Below are 13265 nucleotides of genomic sequence, written 5' to 3' on the forward strand. Positions count from 1 at the left end.
GAGATGCCCCATTCCTCGCTTACAGTGCTTCATACGGCTCTGTTAGTTTCAAAAACTTGATACAAGATTCGAAAGTGGGGACAATTGGTGTACAGAGGATTCCCGACTGCTTCCATAGCGGTACTCAATAATTCAAGCGGAGAGATAGTTGCTTAAAGCAGCCACCTTCTATTGGAAATGGACAGTGGTGCTGGTGTCTGTTGGGACTGGTAGGGCAGGCAGGTCAACAGTGGGTGGAGCCAGAGCCATTGACAGGCAGAGCCAACTAATTCTGTCTTTGTCTGCATCCTCGTCCCTCAAGGGACAACACTAGGACTCAGGAGAAAGAAGGTTATAGCCATTGCCACTACCTAGAGTTGTTGTAGTAGAAACAGGCAGCTGGAGGGCTGGCTGAAGGCAAGCTTAGGTTAGTGAGTTCAGTGCCCCTTCACCTAACAAGGCAGCCTCAATTGCAAATGGACTTGGCAGAAGAATGCAGAGAGGCTCTTCACCGAATCACTAGCTCCTTGTTTTTGGTGATCTTGGCATGCACACAAAGTTGGGAGCCAGAACCTCAGCCTATTCAAAAGGTTTGTTGAAAAGAGTGAATTGGCATTTAACCAGTCTGTAAGGTATACAGTATATGACCAAACATATTTGTTTCACGTCAAGCTGCAAGGGTTCAACATGTTCAAGTGTTCAAGCTGCCTTTGCAAGAAAGGGTTTTGTTTTGTGTGGAGGTGGGTTGGGATGGTGTCAAAGGTGTTGATTAAGTGCTTTTGATACCCCACCATTTATTTATGGCCCACTTTTCAAGGAAATTCCATCACCAGGTGCTTTACAATATGGACATAAAATAAAATATAATTTGTACCATTTGAAGTTATCTATTTCATAGCATCAGGTATGAGCCCATCACAAAAGCAATAAATAACCCAACAAATACCTAGACAAACAGGAACCATTTCCACAGCTTGATGTGCAGTAGCCAGTAAAGGCTATGGGGAAAAGATGGCTCTTCAATACTGGTTTAAGAAAATCAAGCAATGGTAGGGCTACTATGCTGATCCTCAGGGCCAGCCCACCCATGAGGAAAGATGACATGAAAGCCACAGGTGGCAAGATCTATAGAGGCAGCAGATCCCACTGTCAATCTTACTCTTTGTTCCTGTTGTAGATCTTCTCTCACACTTTCTTCCCTGGCAAGATAAGGAACACCATTTTGGGGTCCACCTTGGATGCCAAAATGTCTTGGTTCAGCCCTGATCCTGCTAATGATTCCTCATCCCAGGTCCAAACACAGACTGGGAAATTACCAGGACCAGTCTTGGTGGTACTGCCTAATGAGAGAGACCCAAAGGTTGTTATACTAAATTCCACATGGCCTTGTAGTCCCCTTCTCCATCATTCTACTTCTTGCACTTCAAGTTGAGTGCTAGCTTGATCAGCTCTTTGCCTCCTAGATGCTGCTCCAGTGTTGCCATTTGCTGCATTCAAACAATGTGGGCTATGTTCAAGGCTGTCTGATCTAGCTTGAATGGCTGGAGACTTACCTTGGCTACACTTTTTTTGTGTAGCCTTTAATAGAAGTAAAAGAGAGAATAATAGAGAGATAGCAACTTGGCACAGACGTTGAGTCCCTGGGGCATTTGCAGCTAACAAAAGCTAGCTATTATTTTTCCATTAAAGACTTAACATATTATTTATGTAAGGCTTCTGTCTTCTTTTGCATTTATCCACATCAAGTGTCTGGAAGGAGAACAAACAGAAAAGACGTTTGTGCACAAGTGTGTTTGTACACTGTTCATTTCAATGTGTTTATGAGAAGGAATTATCAAGGGGGGTATCCTGAATTTTGGAATGGCAGGCTCCTTTTCTGTGCTATTGAGCTGTTAACATGTTCTTCTTCCCAGTGAAGCTTGGGAGCTGTGGATGCCAAGTTATTAGCTCTGGGAAGACACCTTTCTGCGAAACAAGTTCTTAGAAACAAGTCAATGCAAGAACAGCTTGGGTGGAGTGAGATGCACAAGATTTATCCTGCAGAGATGTGGAAAAACAGCTTCTATGGTGTTAAAAGAAGCTCATTATCAAAACCAATGTTTGAATTTTGCTATAAGCTGAACCCTGATATCACAGGCTCCAAGGTTCTGCATCTCATTCTTTCCCAAGATTCTAGCTGATGGTTTGTCTTTTAATAGACAGCATTGCAGTTTGCTATTTAATCCCTACTTTTGCTCTTCAGCTTTCTTTTCTTTCTTTCTTTTAAACTGATATGCCATGTCAGGTAGCAGATGGTCCCTCAGTAAGATGGACAGGAGAGGACCATAGCTTCTCATGTTTAACAGGAAAGGAAAATGTTCTGTCTCCAACAAGGACATCTTCCCATAGCTGCCAAGTTCTCCCTTTTTTAAGGGAAATTCCATTATGCTGAATAGGCTTCCTCGTGAGAAAAGGGAAAACTTGGCAGCTATGCATCTTCCTGTCTTGGCAAGCTTTGTGTCAGCGAAACGCTTCCCTGAGTTGGGAAGACTAAGGCATAAATGTGGGTGCATTTTAACTGGACTAGTACTCTACACAAGGGAAAAGGTCTCAGAAAACCCACTGAATCCCAGTGATGCAGTAGAGCAAAACTGGTGTGCATGCTTAAAAAACAAACTCAGAAGTTTTGACATTAACACTTTGGTTGAATGCATCATGTTAGGGACATGATTAGCAGCTGTCTTGCAGACACTTAGGACTCAGCTAGATTGGTAAAGAAAAAGCATTGTATATGCGATATAAAACTGTGACAACAGATGGCACTGTGGAGTCCTGTCTTTCCCTACTGGATTTCCCTGTATGAGTTTACAATGCATTTAACTGAAACACTTATTTGATGTGTCTAGATCTAGCCTTAATATGTGTGCGAACTGAAAGCAAAAATCCTAGTGAATCATAGCTGCCAAGTTCTCCCTTTTTTTATGGGAAATTCCCTTATGCTGAATAGGCTTCCTCGTGTGAAAAGGGAAAACTTGGCAGCTATGTAGTGAATACAGTGGGATTTACTTCTCCTGACTAAACACCATGGGATGCTGCTGCACATTCTGGTTTGGCTATTTATTTATTGCATTTCTAAAACCCACCCTTTGGGCAGAAAGCCTCTTGGAGCAGCTTACAAATATCTGTAGTAGGTCCCTGCCCTCAGGCTCACCATCTAAAAGGACATGATACATGAAGAAAAGGGTGGGTGGGTAGGTGGGTGGGAGAGAAGATGAGGGAAAAGCAAGCTCAAGCACAAATTATTGAAGTTGCTATTGTTACATGGATACATGGATGTATATTCTGCTTGAAATGTGTGGTAAAAGAGTAACCTTCAAATGAGCACACAAATAGCCTTGGACTGAATGAATCCATACTAAGGTGTGTTTCACAGTCTCTCTTCTTCTCTTAAGAGAGTTACTTTGCCAGAGAGGGTTAGAGATACTCCAATCATGGAGATGGTTCAACATGTTTGCACTGTAGGCCAGGACATGCTGGAAATTCCTCACAAATCCAAATTTCTGAACATATGTTCATTAAGTAGATGCAAAAAGCCTCAGTGAGCTGCGGGGGGGGGGGGGATGAGAATTTATTAGGAAGTTCTTAGATTGCTGCATTGAACTTCAGTGAATTGCTGAGACATCTCTGGCCTGTGGTTGCAATTCTCTATTTTATTTGCACTTTTTGTCCTTTCCCCTCTACTTTGTGGTTGAGAGCAGAGGGGTAAAAATACACTCGGTTCATAATAATGTGTAATATTGTGATGAGAAAAATCCCGAGGGGTGCTGAGTAGAGTGGAATTCACCAGCAATGTGAAATGACTTGCTTTAGGCAGAACCATTATGAGACCAGATGAAGGCAGCTATCAGATGTGTGTTTGTGTGTTGGATTAGGAGGTGCTCCATCCAGTTGAAGCAGCCCCCCACTGGCCACCACTCATGGAAAACTTTGCAATATCCTTAAAGGGGTGTTTTACCTGTGGGGATGAGCCAGGCACAGCTGTATTGGGCCCAATCCAGGCCCCATTGCTGCACCAGCCTGATTCAGGCCTGATCATCCTGCTCCCTGCCCCTTTCGCTATAGCTGCCATGAGTAGGAGGACTGTAGATTTGGCTATGGCTCCATAAAGTAGCACTGGTGGGGTGTGGCAGAAAAAGAGTGCCTCCTATATGGTGCAGAAAGCCTTAAAAAAATCTTGGCCCGAATATTGGTGATGGGTATGCCATGTGGACTTTGCTTCAGGTAGCAAAATGTCTTGGGCTGTCACTGCTTCTGCTGTACATGGCTCATTCCTTCTTCCTATCGAAGGTAATGAGTGGAATGCTACTTTCTTTCTTTTTTGAAATCATTTTTATTAAGTTTTCCACTTTAAATATCCAATCGTATTCCAAATTATACAAATATCAATTAATCAATTAATCCAAATATTCTGCCAAATTATAAAATTTAATCAGACTTCCCATGCTTCAGATTCAGAGGGTCTAATCATCTTATAGTTTACTGCCTTTCTAATCAATATAGTCTAAATCATTTCCAATAATCTGATGTTATCCTTCTATCTTTTTTTCACAGCCCCTGAGTAATTCCAGCAAGCAAGTTTAACCAAACAATATATGTTTGAGTGGAATGCTACTTTCGGTTAGGGTGGTTACTTATGCATCCCCCAGACAGAGGAAATACATAAAATTTGCATATGATATTTTTTGTATACAGATACATATTTTTTATATAAAAAAGAGATATTCTAATTTAAATAAAAGCACATAGAGGGGAATACTGATCAGTGTGCTGACAAGTAGTAACTGTTGATGGGCAACGTCAAGGCCCCTGCTTTGCCTTCTTAGGGTACTTCATCTTTAAGCTGGGCTTGGACTGGACAGCCCTTCAAATGGAAGGCTGCCCAGTGTAAAGAGCACATGGCCACTCTACTTTCATTAGACATGGTGCTCAGTACCTCTCGGGGATCTAACTGGTCTTCGTAAAGCAAGTGAAATTCTAACTTAAAACTTTGACCCTTTTATTTCCTATTCTTCCCCCTCTCCCTCTCCCCAATCTCCATCAGCTGTACAATGGAACCCTCAAAAGAGAAGCCGAGAACAAACGCTACAGCTCCTACAGCCAAATGGACGGCTGGGGCAGCCGGAACTACAACAAGGTCTGTAGCCCAACTGTTCCTGGCAGTGATTACTGCCTTGTGCAGACTATGAAGAGTAGCCGGAGTGAGCCAGACCTCTGCTATGACCCTCCAAGAGGCACGCTGAGGAGAAACCAGAGTGGAAGCCGTGTGAGTCACAAGGCCAGTATGCATCGCCATAGCCTCTACAACAGCACATGCAACAACCAGCATGGAATTACAACTGCAACAAGGCCAAACAAAGTGGTTCCAGTCCGCAGCCCCTCTTGCACCTCTGCCAGCATGGTCTATGTACAGCCTGTTGCTAGCAGCAAGCAGGATGCAGTCTATGGACAGGTTAACTCAAAGTAAGTTCTCATGTGTGTCCTTTCTGCTTAACTTGAGGTTTTATCTTCGTGGTCTGCAGGGCAATTTACTTGGCTTTCATCACCATACAGAAAGAAAAGGTTTTCCAATCCTTATTCTGGTGTTTTTCCTTCTGATTTTTTGATGGGGCTTGCATGAATCAAGACTTGAGCCATTTAGTTTGCAATCCTAAACAACTTGGACTAGACACAATGAAGCTTCTAAGTAAGCATTCATAGGATTGCACTGTTTGGATCTCAGCTGGAAAGGAAGAATTCCTTGTTAAAGAATCTAACTTGACACCACATTTAACAGATCATTTGTCTGTGACACTAATAATGGCAGTCAGATATTCAGCACCAATAACATATGCCTCTTCTCTATCTGTTCTTCCCAAGTAAAGAGTTATAAACTAAAGGTTCAAGAGAGGTTCAAGTAATTAGTTTAACCTACTACAGTAGTGGTCACTTTAAAATGTCTTAAGCTTTGGAGTAAAGAAAATTCCAGTGAAAACTGATGTATTGACCCTTCAGTTAGATTTATTCTGTGAACCACCCTGAGACTTGCGGGTATAGGGCAGTATATTTATTATTATTATTATTATTATTATTATTATTATTATTATTATGAGGTATGTGACATGGAATCCAGAAAAAAATGGTTTGGAACTCTATGGAACTTGAGCTTAAAATTACAAAAAGTCTTGTTACACCTTTAAAGATAGAAAATGGCACAAGCTTTTATAAACTAGAGTCTACTTCTTCAGAGGCCTGAAGTGTTATCCTAAGCAGACAAGTATGGGCTGCTGCAGACCTGCTAACTTAGGATAGCCCTTCAGACTTATGGCAAAGTGGATATTAGTCTACAAAAGTCTATGTCATAATAAATGTGTTGGTCTCTATAGCACCACTCATGACACTTTTGGGTGTGTGAGGAGGAGATTCTGCCACTCTGGAGTGTCAAATTAGTTGCCCTGCCCAAACTTCTCCCTAAAAAAAGGCTAGTTACCATTGGAAATATTATTACAGATCTGGTTTATTATAGAGCTTTTTAAAAATGAGAGAGCCATTTCAGCTCATGAAGATTCAGCAGCAGCATAACTGTTGAGTGAGAAACACTGTCCTCTGCCAAATGTCTCTCAGGAGTGGTCCCTGAGAGACACCTTTCCTGCTGGGGTGTGGTTCACCTTGTAGAACTGGTTCAGATTTGGGAGTTGTCTGTCTTGAAGCACTGGGCCTGGTTGCTGAATCTTCTTGCCAGTTGAACTTGTTCTTGTTGGGGAGTTGCCTCCTTTCTAGAATTGAGACTATCTGCATGGTTCTGAAGCACTGTGGAACTTGAAAATTCAGTCCAATATCTAATTTGGAGGGGATTTGATGCCACCGGTAATGCCAATTCTTTCTCCAGGGGAAACAGCTTCTATAACCTATAGGCCTCTGAAAACAGAATCTTCAAATTTTTAAATAATCTGGCAGGTAGGACAAGTGGGGGAGATGGGCCAGCTACTCTTGGTTCTGCAGAGTTCTCTCTCGTTCCATTCTAAATAATAGTTGTGGTGTCTTTGGTGACATCCCCAAAGCTCCATGCCCATTGCAACTGAACTGGTCACACTCCCCTAAATCTGCCTCTGCAATATTGTGCAAGAGCCCTGATGTGGGGGTGAAATTCCACCCATTTTACTGCTCTCTAGGCCATGCACTGCTGAGCAAAGTCACTTCACATGGAGTGTGTCTGGAACAAAGCTTGTCAGTACCTGGTTATCCTGCAACCACATTTCCCCCCTGTTTATGATCACAGAAGGAGGAGAGGTGCAGAGATGGATAACTATGAAAGAAGATGTCGAAACTGAGAGGCTGCCCTATTTGTTATATTGACTAAACATTTTTGTAATTGCTATATTCACAACAGAGGAAGCAAAGTGGTTCTAGGATATGAATGTGTGGTGGCTTGTAGAAGAAAATTCTATTGGAAAGTAACTTTCTTATTTGGTGGGAAATCCCTTTGTTTTTGCTTTCGAATAAAATATGTTAATTTGCCCAAACTGCAGAAATGGTAAAGGATTGTGCTTTCTTATGAAACAATGAGACTTAAACTAGAAACAGGGGCTTGGTGCAATGATATCACTAGGTAAATTTTCTAGGGTTTTTTGTTTTGTTTTGCTTTTGCAAAATGTTCTGATGCATGTTCATAGTTATTCCTGGTGTCCTGAAAACCTACTAAGTGGCACATTGCATAATAGAGCACCGTGTACCTACAAATTTGGGACAGGCTGAGGACTGCCCTTTTTTTAGAGAATGGTTATCAGTTGAGAATAGATTTATTCCAGGATGGATTGCTACACCTGAGTGTGCCAAGCATTTGCTCTGATATTCCAGCTCCATCAGTTAATCAGCATGCTTGTAGAATTATTTCTACTTTGGATATTTTATCAGGATTGAGCAGATCTTTATACACTTTGTGTATTTTCATTAGCTATTTTAAGACTTGTTTAAAACTGAATAGACGGTTGTGGGCCCCAGGCGCAGTGAAGCTGTGGGTGGTCAGCCCCAAGCCTTGTAGAATTGCAATAAACGCAGGAAACCACTTGAGATTTATAGAGGCCACAACTTTATTGATTACAGATGTCAACAGGTTTTGGGCGCAGGCATTGGGTGTGGAACCTGGATCAACCAGCCCAGTTGCTGGTTGATTATTTTGGCAGGGTTAACCAAGGTTACGAATCACCCTATGACACACACCAAATCAGGGTGACCCCACCTGTGATCGCCTGACCTGTCAGCACCCATCTGGGTGCCTGGACAGAAGCACCTCCACCCTGAATCCCTTTGATGGGATACCAATGCTTCTAGTCCAAAAAGAGAGAGAGAAAATTATTTAAAAAGGAATCACAACTGGTAATTTGAGATTCACCTGAAGAAAAAAAGATTCACCCGTGATCTTCCATATGCCACTTGTAGTGCATGTGGCAGAGGTAAATAAGTTTTATATGAGTACACCGTGCTAGTCAAAACTCCAAGACAAAATATCTTAAACATGTACATTCACATTTCCAAGGTCTACAGCAGGCATCCCCAAACTTCAGCCCTCCAGATTTTTTGGACTACAGTTCCCATCATCCCTGACCACTGGTCCTGTTAGCTAGGGATCATGGGAGTTGTAGGCCAAAACATCTGGAGGGCCGCAGTTTGGGGATGCCTGGTCTACAGGCTTACAGCCATGGCTTTTTTTCTGGGGGTACTCAAGGGAATGCAGTACTGGCATATCCCCCCCACAAATGTTAAAAGTGTGGCACTTATTGTAACAACTTCATGGTGAGTACCAGCACCGTTCTTTCTATAAGCACTGCTTATAACGATTGTGTTGGTACAGAATAATCCCATGTCACCAACTCTTGGGCGGTAACAAGTACTTTGGGGCCATTTAGAATGAGGTAAAATCGCATTGCTGCCATGCAAGCCAGATGTCCTTAGAAGATTGTTCACTTGGTCCTTTCCCTGACTTCATTTGCTATCCAGTTGGATAACTTCTATACTGGGGTCTAGTTAGGTGGATGGGTAGAAGAGAAAGACAGGGTAAGGAATTATTTTATGCTAAAATAGGAATTGAATAGGAAATGAGGCCGGATTATGGCTAAAAAGGGTGAGGATGGGATAAAGGTTTTGACTCTTTAATTTAGGTGAAGCATTTGCATCAAGTATAGGCAAACTCTGGCCCTCCAGATGTATGGGACTACAATTCCCATCATCCCTAGCTAACAGGACCAGTGGTCAGGGCTGATGGGAATTGTAGTCCCAAACATCTGGAGGGCCAGAGTTTGCCTATGCCTGATTTACATTATGGGAAATGGTGTCCTTTCTATATGGTACAGAAGAGTTGGTTTTATTGAGCAAGGAGGTAGCTGGAGTCTTAACTTTAGTGTAATTGTGTTATCTTTATTTTAATCTTAAAGTTGTATATTTACAACTTTTTGGTTTGATAGATAGTGTTTACATAGATCATAGGGTGGGATTTATGCACTGTTCAGAGTTCCTGTACTTTCCTGTTGATACTTGTCACCTAGATAAGAAGAGGATGTAACTCATTTTTAGCTCTTCCACTATTTTTCTATTAAACTGCTAGGAATCTGCCTCACGGTGAATGACATTTCCTTCCCCTTTCTTTTTTTATGTTTAGAATAGTCAATGATGAGATGGATTATGGAGCAATGACTATTCAGAAAGCCATCCAGTTCCTGTGTTCGTCAGATGAGAAGTACCATGCCATGGGGGCTTACTACCTGCAGCACACCTGTTTTCAAGATGAATCTGCCAAGCAAGAGGTAAAGTTATTTCCTCACTACTTCAGCTGTGTGGGGCTTTGTAGGAGATACTTTAATGTGTGGAATTATGTCAGGACTCATGTTTCCTGTAGCTCCACCAGAAAGAAGAGGAAGTCAGATTGGGAAGAGGTATCTTGTCCATTCAACACTAAGAGGTAATGCTAGGGGTATAAGGGGGCTTCACCATGAGTGCATTGGGTGCGCTTTTTGGGTTGTTATTAGGCACACACAAAGCTCTACTTCTCTGCAAATAATTTATGTTTAAACTTACAAACATACAACTGTTCAGAGCATCAGCATCTGAATTCAAAATTCTTGGCATAGATTCAGATGTGGTTATTTGAATGGATGCAGATGCATTCAGCATGCATAGGAGTGATTATTATTACAGTATTTGGTTATTTCCAGGTAATGATAATTGAAATATAGTTGTTTTAAATTTATGTTTTCAAGAAGTGTGTCAGAATTACAAATTCAACTGAGAAAACTTTCATTTTGAGTATTTGAATTCTAAAACAGCACCAGCGTTAGCATGCACCAGTCAAATCCCATAAATGTATCAAAATTCAGCTTCAAAACAGTTAGGATATCCAGTTTTGTTCCTTCAGAACAAATTGGTCATCCAATTCTGAAATTCCCACTAACCACACTTGGAATACTATGTCCAATTCTGTGCATCACAATTTAAGAAGGATGCTGACAAGTTGGAACGTGTGCAGGGGAGGGTGACCAAGATGATCAAGGGTCTGGAAACTAAGCCTTATGAAGAACGTTTGAAGGAGCTGGGTTTGTTTAGCCTGGAAAAGAGGGGTCTGAGAGGAGATACGATATATACCTTCAAATATCTTAAGGGTTGTCATGTGGAGGAGGGAGTATGCTTGTTTTCCCCTGCTCTGGAAGGTAGGACTCGAAGCAATGGCTTCAAGTTTCAAGAAAGGAGATTCTGGCTAGACATTTGGAAAAACTTTCTGAAAGTAAGAGCTGTTCAGCAGTGGAACAGACTCTCACAAGAGGTGGTGGACTCTCCTTCCTTGGAGGCTTTTAATTGAATGGCCATCTGCCATGGATGCTTTAGCTGAGATTCCTGCATTGCAGGGGCTTGGACTAGATAACCCTTGAGATCCCTTCCAACTCTAAGGTTCTATGACTCTATGAAAGTAAGCTGTCAGACAAATATTTGACTTGCAGGACCAGGCATTGGGTTCCCCTACCCCAACCCATGCAAATAAAAGACCAACGAGGCTGGTTTTGGGGTCAAAACGCACCACAACTTTATTGAATACAGATGAAAAAGGTTTGGCTTAGGCATGGAGCAATCAAAATACTTCCGGCCCAACTACTGGAAGTGACGTGTGGCCAATCCAGATGGGGGTTCCTAAGATTTACATCAAATAGGGTGACCCCTGCAGGGACCGATGTCTGGGGGAGTGCCTTTGGCCCTGGCCCCCACCTGGGCACACAGACATGGGCACTCCTCCAGGATCCCTTTAACGGGATACCCCAGCGTTTGGAGGGGCAGATAGAGACTACAACCTCCCCTCCATCCAAAACAAAGGATTGGACCAATGCCCAACCAGTTGTGACGATTGCTATGAGGTAGGCAAAACCACCGGGTCAGTGCCAATTAGCCCGATGGGCAAATTCCTACCCAGCCCCCCTTAAAGAACGGTGACCACCATAGCCACAGCAAAGCCATTGACTATAAGCTTAAATGGAGGGTGGGTGGGCAGGGGGGGAAACCCGGCGAAGGAACAAACAGGTAGTGCCCCAGGTGTGGACAAGGGGTGGATCCGAGGGAAGCCTACCTGCTCCATTGGCTCAGCCCCCTGGCAAATCCCAAGTCCCCGGCCTACATCCCCATTTGCCAAAGCTGGGTGCAGGCTAGGATCCAGTTAATATTATTGTTCATATTACCATGCCATTAACAAAAATGATACTTTACTGAATAACATAACCATGTTGTCTTCATGGGCATATCTTTTTCCAAAATTTACTCAGAACAAACTTGCAATGAGGGCAAATAAATCTTGGACAATTTTTGAAAAATACCCATTAGGGACATATAATTTGCTCTAATATCAAACAATTGTGGGACCCAGGTGGCGCTGTGGTTAAACCACTGAGCCTAGGGCTTGCTGATCAGAAGGTCGGCGGTTCGAATCCCTGTGACGGGGTGAGCTCCCGTTGCTTGGTCCCAGCTCCTGCCAACCTAGCAGTTCGAAAGCACGTCAAAATGCAAGTAGATAAATAGGAACCGCTACAGCGGGAAGGTAAACGGCGTTTCCATGTGCTGCTCTGGTTTGCCAGAAGCGGCTTTGTCATGCTGGCCACATGACCTGGAAGCTATACGCCGGCTCCCTCGGCCAATAATGCGAGATGAGCGCGCAACCCCAGAGTCGGTCACGACTGGACCTAATGGTCAGGGGCCCCTTTACCTTTACCTAATATCAAACAATAGTGCCTACCCACTAGGCAATGGAAGAAGCAAGATAAACAGTATTGTGAGGAATAATTATGACCAGTAGGAAAGCATTTATTCTGAATTGTTTTATTATTTATAAAAAGTATTTCTATAGTGCCATACCATAAAATACCAGGGCAGTGATCCTGATTAATTGCTTGTCCAACAACTTAAACAATTTACAATAAACAGTTCATTTATATTTACTTTCTACATCATGACTAGTCTGGCTTTCCTAGAGCAGCACCCATTTCCTCTTTAACACATAAGCTTTCCAGTCTCGCTTTCACCTTTTCAAATTATATTGTACAAGGGTCATTGAACCAAGTGAGGTCTAGACCAGAGCTTTCAGCAGTCAACGAACAAGAGCACACCCTTTCCCCTACGGTACATGGCATGTTGGAACCTAGACTGCTATCACCTGAACTGCTGAATTGCATAAACTGCCCTGACTCATCAGCAAAGTGTTCCTTCCTTCACGTATTTTGAGTGACCTCTGCACCAAGGTGGCTTTTCAACCAATCAAAAGCATTCATTCATTATTGTAAAGGAAGGAGAGAGAGATTTTGGGCTTCAAGGAACACTCTATAAATTCTTAATGCTATCATGTGCAATAGGAAGCAGCAGTTTCCAGGACAATGCAACAGACCCTAAAGAAGAAGAGTAAGAGGCATGGAATGTTGTTTCTCCAGTGAGTGGGGGGAACAAGATCCTTGCCTGACTCAAAAGGTTTCTAAAGTCGAGCAGGTGTGGAATAATGCTCTCTCAGTGGGAGAGAGGGGGCAGTTTCTACACTGGGGTCTGAATTCAAGGGGAATAAAAGTTGTGAAAGGAATGAAAAGGGGAAACTTAGGAGGATGGCTCTGTACAATGGTAGGGGAAGTAGGGATACAACGGAGAAGGTGGAACCATGACAAGTTAAATGGTTGGCATCGTGCATCAGTTAATGAATTGGGGAGACAGCAGGAGAGGGATGAGTGGCTGACAGGCCGAGACAGGGTGGGAGTGGG

At 42.8% G+C, this 13265-nt stretch overlaps 1 protein-coding gene across 1 annotated transcript in view; it reads left to right on the top strand.

The window, feature by feature from the left end:
* The window catches only part of PKP1 (plakophilin 1), a 43181-nt gene that overhangs the window by 18586 nt on the left and 11330 nt on the right, over positions 1–13265 (top strand). The window contains exons 3-4 of the mRNA XM_035122175.3: positions 5060–5478; positions 9650–9794. Of these exons, the coding sequence (XP_034978066.1) occupies positions 5060–5478; positions 9650–9794 (564 nt within the window). The remainder of the gene's footprint in view (positions 1–5059; positions 5479–9649; positions 9795–13265) is intronic.

Source organism: Zootoca vivipara, chromosome 7 (assembly GCF_965207765.1).
Source record: "Zootoca vivipara chromosome 7, rZooViv2.hap1.1, whole genome shotgun sequence".
Taxonomy (NCBI): Eukaryota; Metazoa; Chordata; class Lepidosauria; order Squamata; family Lacertidae; genus Zootoca; species Zootoca vivipara.